This window comes from Nicotiana tabacum, chromosome 21, assembly GCF_000715075.1.
Source record: "Nicotiana tabacum cultivar K326 chromosome 21, ASM71507v2, whole genome shotgun sequence".
NCBI classification, from domain to species: domain Eukaryota; kingdom Viridiplantae; phylum Streptophyta; class Magnoliopsida; order Solanales; family Solanaceae; genus Nicotiana; species Nicotiana tabacum.
In genome coordinates this window covers 24,679,283-24,699,038 of record NC_134100.1, presented here as the reverse complement: position 1 = coordinate 24,699,038, position 19,756 = coordinate 24,679,283, and the positions used below count along the sequence as shown (strand labels likewise).

Genomic DNA, 19,756 nt, shown 5'->3' with positions numbered 1-19,756 from the left:
AGGACACCTGTAAGTTAAGTTAGTTAGGAGTAGTATATAACCGTGTATATCCCTCATTTGTAAATCATCAAAAATGAATGGAACAGTACAATTTCCATTTCTCTCTTAGCTTCTTCTGAGAAATCCTCTGCAATTATGGAGGTTCTCTCCATTTAACAAATATCAGATCCCGTAAAGACGTTCGATTCATACAGACTGCTCGAATTTGATCTGAGTTTCAAAACTCATCAGAAATCTGTGTAATTGCTTTGATTCATTCCTCTCTAGGTTGAATCGTCTTTGAGCAATTAGGTATAATTTCTTCGTCTTTGTGTAATTGCTTTATACAACTCTTAAACTCTATTTCTCTTCATTCTTCAACGGCGATCGGAGGTATTAGTGCTAGCTCAGACACAGGAGTTGAAGACATTACTACTGATGCAACTCCAGTGGCAAATCCAAGTCATGTGGGTGATATGGTGATCGATCAACATCATCCTTTTTTTCTCCAGCCTTTTGATACTCCAGGTAGCTCTCTCATCTCAATCAAACTAACTGGACATGAGAACTATGCTATGTAGAGCAGCTCTATGTGTATCAGTCTATTAGGCAAGAGTAAATTAGGATTTGTTGATGGTAGATACACTAAAGACAAATTTCTTCCTGCTTTACATAAATTGTAGGGAAAATGTAATGCCATAGTTTTGTCATGGATCATGAAATCCGTTAGTGGCATGGTGTATGCAACTAGTGCACAGAAAGTGTAGGATGATCTTAGAGAGAGCTTTAACAAGGTTAATGGATCTAGAATCCTGTTTTTGCACAGACAAATTGCTACTTTGTCTCAAGGCATCTCCTCTGTGTTAGTATACTTTGCTAAGCTAAAAGAACTTTAGGTAGAGTTTGATGCACTGATGCCTTGCCCTGGATGTGGTTTTGAGGAATCGAAGAGGTATGCAGAACATTTTGGTAACCACATGTTGCTGTAGTTTTTGATGTGTTAAAATGAGACTTACTCACAATCTAGTAATCAGATTATGATGATGAGTCCTACTCCAACTATAAACAAAGCCTATTCTATAATAATAGCATAATAAAATAGAAGAAATGTGGTTAATTTTGCTCAAACCTCTTTAGCAAATAAAGGAATAGCTATGTTTAGTGGAAAAGGAAACTCTCAAGGTTCAAGTAACTACAAACCTAAAAGGAATAATTTGTTTTGTGACTACTGCAAATACAAAAGTCACACAAGGGATATTTGCTACAAACTTCATGGCTATTCTGCAGAATTCAAGCAGAAAAGAAAGGCTGGACCCAATAATGCTACTCAATACACAGGGCATCTAACCAATAATGGCCTCAACAGTGGAAGCTTTGAGGCTGCAGCTAACCTAGCAGGACTTAGCAGAATAATTTTGATTCAACTAGTCAGGGTGGTCAAGGAGTGATTGCAGGAGTGCCTCAGTTCATAGTTGATCAATACAATCAGATCTTGCATCTCTTGGGCAAGTCCAGCATCACATCTTCAACTCAAAGTGATCCATCAAGTAATGCTATGTCAGCAGGTATGGCTCCATCTTCTGTAGCTACTGAAGTTGAGGTTAGGTGGATAGTTGATACAGGTGCCTCCAATCACATGGTAAAAAGTCTCAAAATTTTAGAGGAATCTAGAAGTGCTGATGAAACTAGTATTGGAAAGGTTCATCTACCTACATGAAAGATAGCAAGTGTAAAACATACAGGATCTACGAGTGTGCTACAATGACAGAAAATTACAAATGTGTTGCACATACCAGACTTCAAATATAACCTTCTGTCTGTTTCAAAATTAACAAAGGAACTTAGATGCTTGGCTTTGTTCTATCCTGACTTCTGTCTTTTCCAGGACCTTTTCAATGAGAGAGTGAGGGGGATTGGTAAAGAAGATGAAGGCCTTTACATTTACATCTCAGGTAACAAATATCAAACAAATGGAGGAGGAAATAACAACTTGGATTCTGGAAGATCTTTTGTAAATACAATAAAGTATGATAGTTCAAGTGTATCTCTATGGCATAGGAGATTAGGTCATGTGCCACTTGATGTTCTTGGAAAGTTAAAATGTTTTCAGCATTTGAAGTGTAATAGTGACACTAAGCAATGTATTGTCTGTCCTATTGCTAAGAAAATAAGGCTTCCATTTCCTCTTAGCACCTCTGTGGCAACTGCATGTTTCACTTACTTCATGCTGATGTTTGGGGGCCTTATAGAGTACCTACTCATGATGGAAAGAAATATTTTCTCACACTAGTAGATGATCATTCCAAGTTTACTTGGGTTTTCTTGTTTCCTTGTAAAGCTGAAGTAATTATTGTCATCAGACAGTTTTTCATAATGATCAAGAATGTTCACTCCTGTACTGTAAATTTCCTAAGAACGGATAATGCATGTGAGTTTTTTAACTCTCAAATGACAGAACTACTGTAGTCTTTGGGGATTGTTCATCAAAGTTCCTGTGTCTATACTCCACAACAAAATTGAGTAGCTGAGAGAAAACATAGACACATCGTCAATGTGGCCAGGGAACTGAGATTTCAAGCAAGTGATCCACTGAGATTCTGGGAGGAATGTGTATTAACTACAGTCTAAATTATGAGCAGACTACCAACACAAGTATTGCAGGGTAGAACTCCATTTGAACTACTGTTTGATCATTCACCTTCTTTAGACCATATGAGAGTTTTTGGTTGTCTAGGTTATGTAACTGATGTAAAAAGAGGTGACAAATTCTCACCTAGAGCCTCGCCTGTAATTTTCCTTAGATATTCTATGACTCAAAAGGGATACAGAATGTACAACATTCATACCAAGGAGTTCTTAGTAAGTAGAGATGTTATGTTCAAAGAAAATATTTTTTCCTTCCAACATTCAACTCCTCTACTCTCCTTGTTTCCTAGAATTGACATTCCTCAAGTCTTATTGCCTAATGATGTCTCTATATCCTATTTTTCACCATCTTTAATCTCTTATTCTCCTCATACACCTTTTTCTCTATCTTCTCCTATTTCTACTTCACCTTCTCATCATAGCATAGACCAGCCAACACAAGTACCTGTTGAACCTGAACCAGTATTACCAACTGATCTCACTCTTGATCAGCCTATTTCTTAGTTATCTACCTCAAATGATCAGTTGATAGAAGCCTCACATCCTAGAAGATCTGGGAGAACCAGTAAACCCCCTATATGGCTAAAAGATTATGTTACTCTTTCTCAAGGCAAAGCCAATTGTTCTTATCCTCTTTCAGCATGTGTTAGTTATGAGAATATCTCTGACTCCTATGCCAAAGCTCTATCCTCCTACTCTGCAGTTGTAGAACCACAGTCATATGCTGAAGCTGTCAAGGATCCTAAATGGATTGAGGCTATAAAAGCTGAAATCTCAGCCTTAGAGGAAAATCACACATGGTCTATAGTGGAGTTGCCTACTCGAAAGGTTCCTATTGGTTGTAAATGGGTGTTCAAAGTGAAGTATACATCATCAGGTGAAGTTGAGAGATACAAAGCTAGGTTGGTGGCTAAAGATTACAGTCAAAAGGAAGGGCTTGACTACACTGAAACTTTCTCTCCTGTAGCAAAAATGGTAATTGTAAGATCAGTCATTGCAGTTGCTGCAGCCAAACAGCGGTCTCTTTTCCAAATGGATGTTCTCAATGCCTTCTTGCATGGTGAACTCCTAGAAGAGGTTTACATGGATGTGCCACAAGGGTTTGCAAGCCAGGAAGCGTCCTCTCACAAGGTTTGCAAACTTTATAGATCTCTGTATGGCCTAAAACAAGCACCCAAGCAGTGGAATAGGAAGCTGACTGATGCCTTAGTACAGTTGGGCTTCATTCAAAGTTATTTTGACTATTCTCTCTTCACAAAGAAGGTTCAAGCTGAGTTGGTTGTTGTGTTAGTGTATGTAGATGACTTGATAATAAGTGGAAGCAGTCTAGGTCTGATAACTCAGACTAGAAATGATCTAAAGCTCAAGTTCAAAATGAAGGACCTAGGAGAACTTAAGTTCTTTCTGGGAATAGAAGTTGCAAGATCAAAAGATAGAATCATTATGAGCCAAAGGAAGTATGCTTTGGAGTTGATATCTGAGATGGGACTTGCCGGTGCTAAACCTGCAGGAACACCTCTTGAGTCCAATTTGAAGCTTACATCTATAGAGTATGACACTGCTGTAGGAGCCTCAGAGTGTGAAGATAAACTAATTGAAGATATAGGTTCATACCAAAGACTAGTAGGGATGCTATTATATCTTACAATGACTAGGATTGATATACCATTTGTTTGGCTTTTTTACCCCATATTGTAGGGTGGATCTCGAAAGATATGAAAGATTTCCCTCCAAGCCGTACATACGACTTTCATCGAATACGACTTTCTGCAGAATTCTATATGTATCTATGAGATCGAGTATGGAATTCTGTTTACTCACTTTAAATTGAGTATCCGTTTCCCTCCCTTTCCTGCTAGGATTGGAAATCCTGTATTTTACATATCCATACGATTGAGTCCTTGGGTTTCCGAAATAGTGTAAAAAGAAGTGCTTCAATATAGACATTAAGTCAGTATATGCATAAGCCTAAGCAATCTCACTGGGAAGCTTCTCTTAGAGTTGTGAAATATGTCAAGACTTCTCCAGGTCTTGGCTTACTAATGCCTTCAGAAGGCTCAGATAAACTAAGAGCATATTGTGACTCAGACTGGGGTGGATGCTTATAGAATAGGAAATCAGTAATAGGGTACCTAGTTAAGTTTAAGAATGCCTTGATCTCATGAAAGTCTAAGAAACAAGACATAGTTGCAAGAAGCTCTGCTGAAGCTGAATTCAGAAGTATGGCATCCACGGTTGCTGAAATAACCTGGCTCACAGGACTCTTCAAAGAGCTAGAGGTTGATGTAAGTCTACCAGTTGATCTCTTTTGTGACAGCACAGCTGCAATCCAAATTGCAGCTAACCCCATCTTTCACGAGAGGACTAAACACATAGACATTGACTGTCATTTTGTACGAGAGAAAATCATACAAGGTGCAGTAAGAACTCATCACATTCCCATAAAAGAGCAGCAAGCTGATCTCCTTACCAAGATTTAGGAAGATTGCAACATGATCACCTAGTGTCCAAGCTGGGCTTGAAGGATATCTTCAAACCATCAGCTTGAGGGAGGGTGTTAAGTAAGTAGTTAGTGGTTAGTTGAGTAGTTAGCCAAGTAGTTAGCCAGCTATCCAACAGTGTAATGATAGCTGTAAGTTAAGTTAGTTAGGAGTAGTATATAACCGTGTATATCCCTCATTTGTAAATCATCAAAAATGAATGGAACAGTACAATTTCCATTTCTCTCTTAGCTTCTTCTGAGAAATCCTCTGCAATTATGGAGGTTCTCTCCATTTAACAAATATAATCATATATCCCCCTTTGTCCAAAATTTGACCCATACAGAAAAAATAGAGCCTGCCTAATCTCGGATATGTCTGGATGTTTTCTGCAAATTGACGCCCAATTTTTTTAGTTTTTCCTTTGGTGTTCGACGTTCGGTGTTTGATCAATTTCGAATTCGTGCTGAAAACTAAGGCCAATCATATTGCATTGTTATTACTATTGTTTGTTGTTTTATTTTTACTGTTTTTTGAGCCGAGAGTTTATCGAAAACAACCTCTCTATCTTTGTAAGGTAGGTATAAAGTCTGCGTCCATACTATTCTCCCCAAACCTCACTTACGAGATTAAATTGAGTTTGTTATTGTTGTTGTTATTAGAGGAATAAAGCCCTCCCTATCAAATATTACTACATTTTAGGACTGGAACTAAAATCTTCTGATTAAAGACAGAGAAATACTTACCACTCAATTACAATATTTGTTGATAAATTGAAGTCCTATAATGACAGGAAATGCTATTCAATCTTCGTTCATACCAACTCAAAGCAAGAAACTAAAAAAATGTAGAAATGTCTAATGGTTGGGCATGATATAAGTGGACTGTGCCCCATGCGCAGACATTGTGAGCCATGCAAGAATCATCACCTAATGGCTAATGCCACTCTGCTTGATACTGATTGTTTTTAATTTTTTTTTTCTCGTATAAATACTCCATCCTTGACCATTAGGGACCAAATTAGTATTTAGGTTACGAGTTCGATCAAATCTAGTAACTTTTTTTTGAATTTTATATTTGTTTTTAAAGAAAATTCATTATATATATATAAATTATTAATTCAATACTTAAAAGCTTTAAAAAACCTAAAAAAACTGAATTCTTAAACTTTAAACTCTAACTCCATCTTTGTGCACCATTCCACCAATGTGAGCCATGGAGAATATCATCTAACCTCACCATGTCTTTTTACTTAGTGTTTTTTTTTTTTTTTTGGAAATAATTTAGCAACGGTAATAATTATGCTAATTTGGATATTAGCAAATAAAGATTGTCAAACAAAGCTGACTGACATGGAGAAGCACGAGAAAGAATTGTTCTCAATCCTACTTAAAACTCGAAAATACTAAAATACCCTTATCTTACCCTAAAATTTACCACAGAAAAAGTTGTTTGACAAAAGGAGGAGATTTTGACTGCTTTGGAAGGAATACCACATGAATCTTATTTTTGGATGGCCATTTTTGCCATTTTATTCATCCAAAGGCTTCTGGAAATGACTGATGATTAATGTTAATGATTATTTTTTATTGGAAGTGTTCTGGTAACTTCTAACCAAGTGTGCTTTTCGAGCCAACATACCATCGATATGACATCCGGGTTATTTTTGTCATTTTAAATTTTATGCCGGCTGTGACTTGTCACTTTTTTCTTTTAATTTCACTTGATATTCAATAATATATATGGCATCTCGATTGATTTAGATTTGTATATATTTTATCGGAATTAGTCACTCAACCTCCGGAAAGAAGAGTAAGGCTACCTATACTCTACCCTCCCTAGACTTCACTTCTGGAATTACATTAAATTTGTTGTTGTTGTAAAACTTGAACTCGATACTTCTGATTAAGAGTGAACGGATACTATCCATACTTCTTAAATACTTCTTAAAATAGACTATTTTCTACTTCAGCGTGACAATGTTTTAATTTCCTTTTAGGTTGTTTAAAATAGAATGTTATTCCTTTTTCATATTTAGTAAATTTTTAACTTTAATATTTTTAAGTTATCATTAATAACATTTCTTTATAGGAATCACACACTCTCTTTGTTCCTTTGTACTCATCAAATTATTAAAAATAATTATTTCAAAATATTTGTCGTTTTTTAAACGAACCTAACCTCAATCAATCAAAAGGCAAATGTTATTCGAATTCTAGCCTAATCATTGTCTAAAAATATATAATGCTACCAACTTCTCGTCAATCAATGATCAGCAATAAGATTTTCGAAGATATAAGGAGACACCAATGTTAGATTTGTAGATTCTCTCTGGTGTATCCACTCCCAATAATGTTTCTAGATAAGTTTAATTCAATAGTATGCATAACTTTTATGCTATCAAATTATTCATAAATACTTAATTAGAGGTAACTATCTTTGGTCGTTTCTAAAAAGAATAAGTAACATGTTACAAATGGTTAGAATTTTCAACTGATCTGAAAAAGAATTTAGGTTACATACATTAACAGCATAGAGATGGGAACATAGTTACCCATATAACGTGTTTAGCTTATGTACAAAATATATATCTTGTACTCATTGGGTTATAGCCCGTTTGGCCAAGCTGCAAAAATTAGCTTATTTTGAGAAGTGTTTTTGGTGAAAAGCAGTTTGTGTTTGGCTAATTAGTTTGAAAAACACTTCTGAGCAGCAATTAGTGTTTGGCCAAGCTTTAAAAACTGCTTCTAAGTGTATTTTTCTCAAAAGTGCTTCTCAAAAAAGTGCTTTTGGAGAGAAACTATTTTTTCTACTTCTCCAAAACTGATTTTGCTTCTCCTGAAAAGCACTTTTTTTTTCCTTCCAAAAGCTTAGCCAAACACCTCAATTTTTGGCCAAAAGTACTTTTGGCAAAGAAAAAGTACTTTTGGCCGAAAAAAAAACTTGATCAAACAGGCTATTAATGTAAATACGAGTATGAGCATGTTTGGAATTTATCGAAACATAGTGACTATCTAGATTATCAATATAAACTCATTTAAACATTTAATATTAGGAAAAATGATATTGTACAACTGCTCTCAAAATAATAGTCGAAAAAATATATTTTTTTATATAATTTTTGTATATGTATATATTTTTGTATGTTATATATAAAAAATTATATTTTTTCAGCTATCAAATATAAATAATTTCTGCTACCATCTAAAAGTGATCTTCACCCTTAACATTATCCAAATAAATTTGTTTTAGTATAAATAGGACAGCAGCTGACTGCTGTAATGGCATTTGGCTTTGCTAAATGTCCTAAACCTCAAGTCTCTTTACCAACCCACAAAATACGTTATTTCAGTAATACTATTTGTTTATTACTATTACACTGTTTTATTAAGTTGTTGACTCTCGAAGTTCCTTCATTTTGTCCTCTAATACATTGGTTGGCGCAACATGAACAATTACTACCATTTTTCTATGAGTGCTGCTGTTCGGCCAAACTCGTTGTGGCCCAACAACTACCACACTCGTAAAATATTAGTAAAGTCCTTATTTTCACATTTGACTTAATAATTATTTTTCCCTTCAAAATTAGTTAATAAATTTTAATTATTCCAAAATATTGATCCCATAAATCATCATTCTCTCATGCATGAGAAGATAAAAAGCATTCATATATACGGATGGCAGCCTTCGTATATACGCTCATTACTTCTTTTTTAAATACAATTACATATTTTTTTAAATACAATTACGTATTTTTTTTAAATGCAATTTATACGGATGGGAAGATCAAAAGTCTATTATGTATACATAATATTGTTTTTTCTTTCATTTATACGTTATTCCTTGTCATATCATATACTTATGTTAAGAGAGCTTTCATTAAACACATAATTCACCACCCTTCCATTAACCTAAACATGAATGCTAACCTAGAAACTAGTTTGGAGCAATTAAACCCGAATAACAACCTAGAAACTAGGTCAGAGCAACTAAGGAATGCATTACACATATCATTGAGGTTGAATTCAGACGACAGTTTGATGAATGAAGATGAATCGATCGACATTGATTCAGACGACAACTTCAATGATGGAGAAAATCATGTTGACGATGCTGCTGCTGCTGCTGATGATGACGACGACGACGACTATTATTTAGAGGAAGAGGGAGAAGTTGGGAGGACAGGAAAATGCCTAATGAGTTCAATGAAGAAGATCTCATAATTGGTCCAATTACTGGGATGCAGTTCAGTAGTAAGGATGTTACGTTTGATTTTTACAAAGAACATGCAAGATTATTGGGGTTTTGCATTGTCAAAAGAATATCAAACAAAAAAGGTGGTGATATTGTTAGGTATGTGCAATATGGTTGTGACAGGTCTAGGAAACCAAGGAATAAGCATGTTACCAAGAGGAGGAACTGCCGTGCTAGAATAAATGAAATTTTGGAGGAGAATGGTTCATGGCGTTTTTCAAAGGTGGTTAAAAAACATAATCATCACTTGGAACCAGTACTATCGCGATTGATGGCTGGACACAGATCGCTTAGTAAGTCTCTTAAGAGACCTCTTGCAGCCAAAGATATTACTGGCTTAAGACCCTAAAAAATATAAGAGTCGCTGAAGTACTTGCTGGTGGCCCCGAAAATCTGGGTGGTACACCTGTCACGACCCTAAACCCGGACCCGGTCGTAATGGCGCCTCTCGTGAAGACAAGACCAGCTGACACTTTCCCATTTCAGTTTTAAGCAATTAAACCATAAGAATTTAAGTCTAAAACGTAATAAATAATCCAACAGTAAGTAGTGAACATTACAGTTTGCGAAAATAAAATCCAACACAGCCCGTTACCGGGGTGTCACTAGTCATGAGCATCTAACAATACGGAATACTTCAAATCAAATTACAGAGTTTAATACAGAAAACTAAGAACATGACGAAATAAGATAGGGAAGAGCTCTGGGCTGCGAACGCCAACAACTACCTATAGACTCCTCGAATCCGCCTGAGCCAAAAATGATCAGCACTTGGGAGCGGGACCAGATGCGGCTGTATCTGCACACAGGGTGCAAGGAGTAAAGTGAGTACTCCAACTCAGTGAGTAATAATCATAAATAAAGACCGAAAGCAGGAAATCACGTAAGGCACAAGACATGCTATAATGAAGCAGTAAACCAGTGAAAGATAGGTAAAAATCCTTTAACTCAAATTCAACTTCATGAAAAGCCTTTTTCAACAATTAAGCAGGTAATTGACATGCAATTAAGACAAGGTAAACACATAAAGGTCCGCCCCTCGGGCACAGTATCAACAAATTCGCCCCTCGGGAAACATCTCGGAACAACATCAGCCCCTCGGGCTCAATCTCACATCACAATGGGTACCTGCGCTCACTAGGGGTGTGCAGACTCCTGGAGGGGCCCCTTACAACCTAAGCGCAATATCAAGCCATCTCGAGGCATCATCACTAGGCTCTCAGTCTCATATCAATCAAGTCACCTTGTGGCATACATATCTCAGGCCCTCGGCCTCATAATCAACATCAAATGTTTCCTCACAACATAGGCCCTCGGCCTTACTCAGTCAAAATCCTCACAAGCCACTCGGGCAATAGTAAAACACGATTCTCAGCCCAAAAAATTATTTAAAAGATCATTTAAGTGTTAAAACATAGTAAACAATGGCTGAGTATGAAAATAGTGAAATATATTACGACTGAGTTCAAGTATAAAGTCAAAACAATGAGGAAATATTAATAAAAATCCCCGAAGGGTTCAAATAATTGGCACAAGGCCCAAATATGACATCCAGCCCAAATCATGATGATAGCAAATAGATTTCAATCAAATACGCGGTAAAATAATCATGCGGGATGGACCAAGTCACAATCCCCAATAGTGCACGACCCCACATTTGTCATAAAGCATGTGCGTTACCTCAATATAGCACTACGATGTGCAAATCCGGGGTTTCAAACCCTCAGAACATCATTTACAATCATTACTCACCTCGAACCGATCAAATCTCTAACTCGCGATGCCTTTGCCCCTCGAATCGGCCTCCACTCGCGTCGAATATATCCAAAATCAGAACAAGGACGTCAAAATATGCTAAGGGAACGAAGCCCAAGTGAAAATAATCAAACTACGACACAAATCCCGAAAGTATCAAAATCCGACCCCTGGGCCCACATCTCGGAATTTAATAATTTTTACATTAGTAGATTCCTTATCTTCCAAACCGAATTAGAAATGGTGAAAATGGCTCAAAATCGCGAATGACACAATTTATACCTTCTGCCCAGGCATTTTCGCATCTACGACCCTATTTACCGCTTCTGCGGTACCGCTTCTGCGGAAATTACTTAAGTCCTAATGTTTCGCATTTGCGATGAACTATAATGCACTTGCGCCTTCGCAGATGCGGTCTCACAACCACTTCTGCGGTTCCTTCCACTTCTGCGACTCCTCTTCCGCATATGCGGAGTCGCACCTGCGGTCCCTAATCCGCAGGTGCAGAAATACCAGAAGCAGCACAATCTGCAGCTGCAACAATTCCTCAAACTCCCCGTCGACCATCCGAAATCACCTTGAGACCCCCGGGACCTTAACCAAATGCACCAACATATCCCAAAAACTTATTCAAACTTGTACCAATCTTCAAAACACCTCTAACAACATTAAATCAACCAAAGCACATCGGATTCAAGCCTAAGTTTTCAAAATTTTCCGAATTCCGCTTTTGATCAAAAACCTAACCAAACCACGTCCGAATGACCTGAAATTTTGCACACACATCCCAAATGACACAACGGAACTATTACAACTTTCGAAATTCTATTCCGACCCCTATTTCAAAATCTTACCTACCAACCGAAAATTGCCAAAAATCTATTTTCGCCAATTCAAGCCTAAATCTACTTCGAACCTCCAAAACTCATTCTGTTCATGCTCCTAAGTCCCAAATCACCTCTTGAAGCTAACCGAACCATAAGAACTCACATCCGAGCCCTCTAACACGTTTGTTAACATCCGGTTGACTTTTCTAACTTAAGCTTCTTCAAAAGAGACTAAGTGTCTCAAACCTTACCAAATCCTTTCTGAACCCTAACCAATCAACCCGATCACATATAGAACCATTATACAAAGCAATAAGAAGCAGAAATGGGGGAAATAGAGCGGTAACTCATGAGACAACTGGCCGGGTCATCACATCATCCCCAACTTAAACAAACGTTCATCCTCAAACGAGTCAAGAAACATACATGAAGCCTCAAACAGATGACGATATTTGTTCCGTATCTCCAGCTAGGTCTCCTAGGTAGCCTCCTTCACAGGCCAACCTCTCCACTGCACTTTCACTAAAGCTATATCCTTTGACCTCAACTTTCAAACCTGACAACCCAAAATAACTATTAGCTCTACATCATAGGTAAAATCACCATCCAACTGAATCGTGCTGAAATCCAGAACATGAGACAGATCCCCAATATACTTCCGAAGCATAGAAATATGAAATATCGGATGCACACTTGACAAGTTGGGTGGCAAAGCAAGCTCATAATCCACCTCCCAATCCTCCGAAGCACCTCAAAAGGCCCAATGAACCGAGGACTCAATTTACCTTTCTTCCCAAATCTCATAACACCTTTCACGGGTGAAACCTTCAACAGAACCTTCTCACCAACCATGTAGGACACATCTCGAACCTTCCTGTCAGCATAACTCTTTTGCCTCGACTGCACTGTACGAAGCCTCTCCTGAATCACCTTCATCTTTTCCAAAGCATCCTGCACCAAGTCTGTCCCCAAAAGCCTAGCCTCACCGGGCTCAAACCAACCAACTGAAGATCTACACCACCTCCCATACAAAGCCTCATATGGAGCCATCTGAATACTCGACTGGTAGCTGATGTTATAAGCAAACTCTGCAAGCAGTAGAAACAGATCCCATGATCCTCCGAAATCAATGACACAAGCACACAACAATGTCCTCCAATATCTGAATAGTGCGCTCGGACTGCCCGTCCCTCTGAGGGTGAAAAGATGTGCTCAACTCAACCTGAGTACCCAACTCTCGCTGCGCAGACCTCCAAAACTGCGATGTAAACTAAGTGTCGCTATCTGAAATGATAGAAATTGGGACACCATGCAAACGAACAATCTCCAGATATAGATCTCTGCCAACCGCTCTAAAGAATAGGTAGTACATACAGGAATGAAGTGCGCGGACTTGGTCAGCCGATCCACAATCACCCAAATAGCATCAAACTTCTTCAAAGTACGTGGAAGTCCAACAACAAAGTCCATAATGATCTGCTCCCACTTCCACTCTGGAATATCCATCCGGTTAAGTAAGCCACCTGGTCTCTGATGCTCATATTTCACCTGCTGACAATTGAGACATCGAGCTATAAATCCCACAATGTCTTTCTTCATTCTCCGCCACCAATAGTGCTGCCTTAGATCCTGATACATCTTCGTGGCACCCAAATGAATGGAATATCGCAAGCTATGGGCCTCCTCCAGAATCAACTCCCGAAGCCCATCCACATTGGGCACACAAATCCGGCCATGCATCCTCAATACCCTATTATCACCAATGGTCACATCTCTGGCATCATCATGCTGAACTCTGTCCTTAAGGACAAGAAAATGCAAATCATCATACGGGCGCTCTCTGATGCGATCATATAAGGAAGATCGATAAACCACATAAGCTAATACCCGACTGGGCTCCAAAATATCTAATCTCACGAACCGATTGGCCAAGGCCTAAACATCAACCACAAGAGGTCTCTCCCCAACTGGAATATATGCCAAACTCCCCATACTCACTACATTTCGGTTCAAAGCATCGGCCACCACATTGGCCTTCTCCGGATGGTACAATATAGTGATATCATAATCCTTTAGCAACTCTAACCATCTTCACTGCATCAAATTGAGGTCCTTCTATTTGAACAAGTGCTGGAGGCTACGATGATCAGTAAACATCTCACAAGACACACCATACAAGTAATGCCTCCAAATCTTCAACGCGTGAACTATGGCAGCCAACTCCAAATCATGAACGGGGTAATTCTTCTCATAGGGCTTCAACAGACGAGAAGCATAAGCAATAAATCTACCCTCCTACATCAATACACAACCAATACCAACTCTCGAAGTATCACAATACACGGTATATGAACCTGAAGCTGATGTAAAAACTAACACTGGTACTGTGGTCAAAGCTGTCTTGAGCTTCAGAAAGCTCTCTTCACACTCGTCCGACCATACAAATTAAGCACCCTTCTGAGTCAACTTGGTCAAGGACGATGCGATAGATGAGAATCCCTGAACAAAATGGTGATAATAACCCGCCAAACCAAGAAAGCTGTGAATCTCTGTGGCTGAGGATGGTCTGGGCCAACTCTGAACCGCCTCTATCTTCTTCGGATCAACCTAAATACCCTCGCTGGACACCACGTGCCCCAAGAAAGCCACTAAACTGAGCCAAAACTCACATTTGGAGAATTTTGCATAAAGCTTCTCCTCCCTCAATTTTTGAACACAACTCTCAAATGCTCCGCGTGTTTCTCCTGACTATGCGAACATACCAGAATATCATCAATGAAGACTATGACAAATGAGTCGAGCTAAGGCCAAAATACACTGTTCATCAAATGCATGAACGCTGCTGGGGTATTGGTCAGCCCAAAAGACATCACCAAGAACTCATAATGACCATATCGGGTCCTGAAAGTTATATTAAGAATATCCGAGTCCTTGATCTTTAACTGGTGATAACCTGAACGGAGATCAATCTTGGAGAACACACTCGCTCCCTAAAGTTGGTCGAATAAATCATCAATGTGATGCAAAGGATACTTGTTCTTAATTGTTACCTTGTTCAACTGTCTATAATCAATGTACATCCTCATAGTGACACCCTTCTTCTTCACAAATAGAATCGGCGCACCCTAAGGTGACACACTAGGTCAAATGAACCCCTTATCAAGGAGTTCCTGAAGCTGCTCCGTTAATTCCTTCAACTCCGCTGGTGCCATACGATATGGCAGAACAGAAATGGGCTGAGTGTCCGGCATCAGGTCAATGCCAAAATCAATATCCCTGTCTGGTGGCATGCCCGACAGGTCTGCAGGAAACACATCGGGAAAGTCCCTCACTGCTGGAACAGAATCAATATTAGGATTCTCAGCACCGACATTCCTCACAAAGGCTAGATACGAAAGACAACCCTTCCCAACCATACGCTGGGCTTTCAAGAATGAAATCACTCTACTGGGAATAGTACCCGGTATAGCCAGTGCGATTGTCTTGGCATGACAGTCTAGAATAGCACGACATGGAGATAGCCAATCCATGCCCAAAATGACATCGAAATCCACTATATATAATAATAAAAGATCCACATGGGTCTCTAGACCCCCAATTGTCACCACACACAACCGGTACATACGGTCTACAACAACAGTATCACCTACCGGGGTAGATACATGAACATGTGAAGCAAGAAACTCACGGGGCATACCCAAATAATGAGCAAATTATGATGACACATATGAAAAGGTGGAATCGGGATCGAATAATACAGAGGCATCTCTGTGGCAGACTGAAATAATACATGTAATAACAGCATCTGAAGCAATAACATCAGGTCTGCCTGGAAGTGTATAGAAATGGGCTTGACTGCCACCTGATCGACCTCCCTCTCTGGGGCGATCCCTAGCTGACTGACCTCCACCCCTAGCTGGTTGGGCGGGTGGTGGTGAAGAAACTGGCGCTGAAGCCAATGACTGACCCCTCTACTGAGATGAACTCACAAGACGACGAGGGCACTGCCTCCACATATGACCCATCTCACTACACTCATAACAACTCCCAGGTGCTGGAGAAGGGGACTGAAGGGAACCCCTCGCACCGGAGTGACTAGTAGATGCACTCGGCATAGCAGAGCCCTGAACTGATAGGGCACAGGACGAACTCTGAGCTGGAAGGGCACTAAGTGATGACTGGCCCTGATGAGAACTGTGAGAACCATGACCCAATGACGCCCACAATAACCTGGGCGAGCTGGCTGAGTGTGCCTGAATGGACGGCCTCTATCGTGTTGAAACTGAGCTCTCGAAGGAGTACCACTGTAACTACCAGATCTTCGAGGCTTCTTGGCCTCCCTCTCCTCGCGCTCTTGGCGACGAACATACTCAATCTCCCGAGCAATGTCTACAACCTCCTCAAAGGTAGCACCAATCACCCTCTCCCTGGTCATGAGAATACGAAGCTGATAAGTGAGGCCATCAACAAACCTCCTAATCCTCTCTGTCTGTCGGAACCAACCAAATAGCATGATGAGCTAACTCGGATAACCTCATATCATATTGTATCACAATCATATCTCCATGATGCAACCACTAAAACTCACTACGCAGCTCATCTATGCGGGACTGCGGCACATACTTCTCCAGAAAGAGAAAGGAGAACTGCTGCTAGGTAAGGGGTGTTGCACCAACAGGCCTACGCCTCTCAAAAGCCTCCCACCAAGTGAAGGCAGCTCCAAAAAATTGATAAGTAGTGAAAGCGACCCCGCAGGTCTCCAGAATACCCTCTGTATGAAGCATCCTCTGGCACTTATCTAAGAAACCCTGGGCATCCTCGCCCTCTGCACCACTGAAGGTCGGAGGCTGTAGCCTACCAAACCTCTCCAACCTACGCTGCTTATCCTCCGGCATGGCAGGAACTACATAGTCCTGAGTAGCTACAACCGGCTAGGCTGGATGTGCCCCCGGCGTCTGAAGTCCCTGCACGACCTACTCAGGTGTGTGAGCAGCGGGAGTCTGATTGCCTCCCCTGGCCTGGGAAGTAGCTGCGGCTGTAGTGGCTGAGACCGCCTGAGCTAAGCCAGTGCAAGCTGATAAGATTTGAGCCAAGGCCTCCTGAAGACCCGGAATCACAATGGGCATAACTGGTGCCTGAGTTGGTGCTGCTGGAGCATCCATAACTGGGACCTGATCCTGAACTGGGGCAGCTGGTGGATCTGCAGGTGCTGCCCTAGCTACTCTGCCCCTACCACGACCATGGTCGCGCCTTCGCAGATGCGGTCCCACAATCGCTTCTGTGGTTTCTTCCACTTCTGCGACTCCTCTTCTGCATATACGGCATCGCACCTGCAGTCCCCAATCCACAGGTGCAGAAATACCACAAGCAGCACAATCTACAGCTGCAACAATTCCTCAAACTCCCCGTCGACCATCCGGAATCACCCCGAGGCCCCCGGGACCTCAACCAATTGCACCATAATATCCCAAAACCTTATTCAAACTTGTATCAATCTTCAAAACACCTAAAACTACATTAAATCAACCAAAACACAACGGATTCAAGCCTAAGTTTCTAAAATATTCTGAATTTCGCTTTTGATCAAAAACCCAACCAAACCACGTCTGAATGACCTGAAATTTTGCACACATCCCAAATGACACAATGGAACTACTACAACTCTCGGAATTCCATTCCAACTCCTATATCAAAATCTCACCTACCAACCGGAAATCGCCAAAAATCCACTTTCGCCAATTCAAGCCTAAATCTACTCCGGACCTCCAAAACTCATTCCGATCATGCTCCTAAGTCCTAAATCACCTCTCAAAGCTAACCAAACCATCAAAACTCACATCCGAGCCCTCTAACATGTAAGTCAACATCTAGTTGACTTTTCCAACTTAAGCTTCTTCAAAAGAGAATAAGTGCCTCAAATCTTACCAAATCCTTTCTGAACACTAACCAATCAACCCAATCATATATAGAACTATTATACAAATCAATACAAAGCATAAATGGAGGAAACATAGTGATAACTCATGATATGATTGGCTGGGTCGTCACAACACCAAAGGACTGTAGAAATTATATTTTGAAGAGTAGAAAGCTTCAGTTGCAAGAAGGGGATGCACAATCATTACTCAAGTTCTTCCGTGACATGCAACAAAAAGATAGCGTATTTTACTACTCCGTAAATGTGGATAGTTTTGGTGGACTTCATAATGTCGTATGGGTTCATTCACACTCTAAGGTTGCATATGAGGAGTTCCATGATGTAATATGCCTTGATACCACATACCTTGTGAACCGATACAATATGCCATTTTCTTTATTTGTTGGTGTCAATCAACATAGGCAGTCCATACTTTTGGGATGTACTCTAATGTCTAACGAGGATATAACAAGTTACAAAATGGTGCTATCTACATGGCTTGGGGATCTAAACAATGTTCATCCATTAGCTATCATGACTGACCAATGTGATAGTATTAAGGCTGCCATCAATGCATTGATTCCAAATACGGTACATAGATATTGTATATGGAACATTTTCGCAAAGTTGCCTACGAAGTTAAGCGGAGTTCTTGATGGTAAGATTGCAAAGGCAGAATTTAAGGCTTTAGTCATTGATAGCATTAATGTTGTTGAGTTTGAGAGACGATGGACTGCTTATATTGAAAAATATAACTTAGATGGAAGGGATTGGTTTTATAAGCTTTATTTGGAGAAGGAGAAATGGGTTCATGTATACCTAAATGACCACTTTTGGGCTGGGATGTTGTCCACACAAAGAAGTGAAGGAATGCATGCTTTCTTTGACGGATTCATCACCCGCCAAAGCACTTTGAAGCGATTTGTTCCGCAATATGAGTTAGCCATAAGAGCAAAGTTCGAGAAAGAATTGGAAGCTGAATATAGGTGAAGGTGCTTTGAACCAAATTTTTTATCTGAATTTGCATGGGAGGAAAAATTTCAAACATGTTATACTCGTGAAGTGTTTGAATTTTTTCAGGTACAGTTAAGAAAACTGTACCATTGTGAAATTAGCACCCCTGAAGACTATCAAGCAACAGTTGGAGTGGAGTATTACATTATCGCAGATTATTCGTTCAGGAGTTTTAACACTAGAGATCCATTTGTATTCACGGTTGAATATACACCTATTGGCGAATATGTAAGTTGCAGCTACAAGTGATTTGAAACAAGAGGTATTCTATGCTGCCATATACTTAAGGTGTTATCTCATGAGAGGATTAAAAACGTTAATTAGAGGTATATATTGAGAAAGTGGAGAAAAGATGTTGTTCGTCCGCACTTGAAACGCTTCTTTCTTGGAGGTTACCCACGTATGACTTCTGAATACATGATGTACAGGGAACTATTAAAGCATTTTAAACGGGTTTGTGATATTGCATTGGACACTGAAGTGATGAGGCGATATATTAAGCATCATTTGAACATTGGAGCATGACCTTTTGAATTGGGATGATAATCATATGATAGTTCCAAATTGGTAATTGGAAGATACACATGATGGTGTGGGTGAGGGTGAGGGTGAGGGTGAGGGTGGGGGTGAGGGTGAGGGTGAGGGTAAAGGAAGAAATATAAGAGATCCTAGATACTAGCTTCTCATGGACGTCCAAGGTTGAATAGATATAGAGGGCGAATTGATTCATACTTTAGAAGTTCATAAACGGGTGGTGGAAGTGGAGTTAGAGGTAATAGGAGGGGTAGAGGCGGTGATAGAGGTGTTGGCAGAGGTGGTGGTAGAAGTGGTGGTAGAGGTGGTGGTAGAGGCCATGGTAGAGGCCGTGGTGGAGGTGGTTGCAG

The 19,756-nt window shown here is 39.9% G+C and overlaps 2 protein-coding genes across 2 annotated transcripts; both read left to right on the top strand.

The window, feature by feature from the left end:
- The first annotated feature begins 1,546 nt into the window (after positions 1 to 1,546).
- LOC142175166 (uncharacterized) lies at positions 1,547 to 4,418 on the top strand. Its single transcript, XM_075241745.1, has 7 exons — positions 1,547 to 1,678; positions 1,865 to 2,229; positions 2,340 to 2,407; positions 2,714 to 2,810; positions 2,916 to 3,087; positions 3,130 to 4,231; positions 4,324 to 4,418. The coding sequence occupies exons 1-7, from the start codon at positions 1,547 to 1,549 to the stop codon at positions 4,416 to 4,418; spliced, it is 2,031 nt and encodes a 676-aa protein (XP_075097846.1).
- Positions 4,419 to 17,969: 13,551 nt separating this feature from the next.
- On the top strand, positions 17,970 to 18,848 carry LOC142175165 (protein FAR1-RELATED SEQUENCE 5-like). Its single transcript, XM_075241744.1, has one exon. The coding sequence runs from the start codon at positions 17,970 to 17,972 to the stop codon at positions 18,846 to 18,848; it is 879 nt and encodes a 292-aa protein (XP_075097845.1).
- Positions 18,849 to 19,756: the final 908 nt, after the last annotated feature.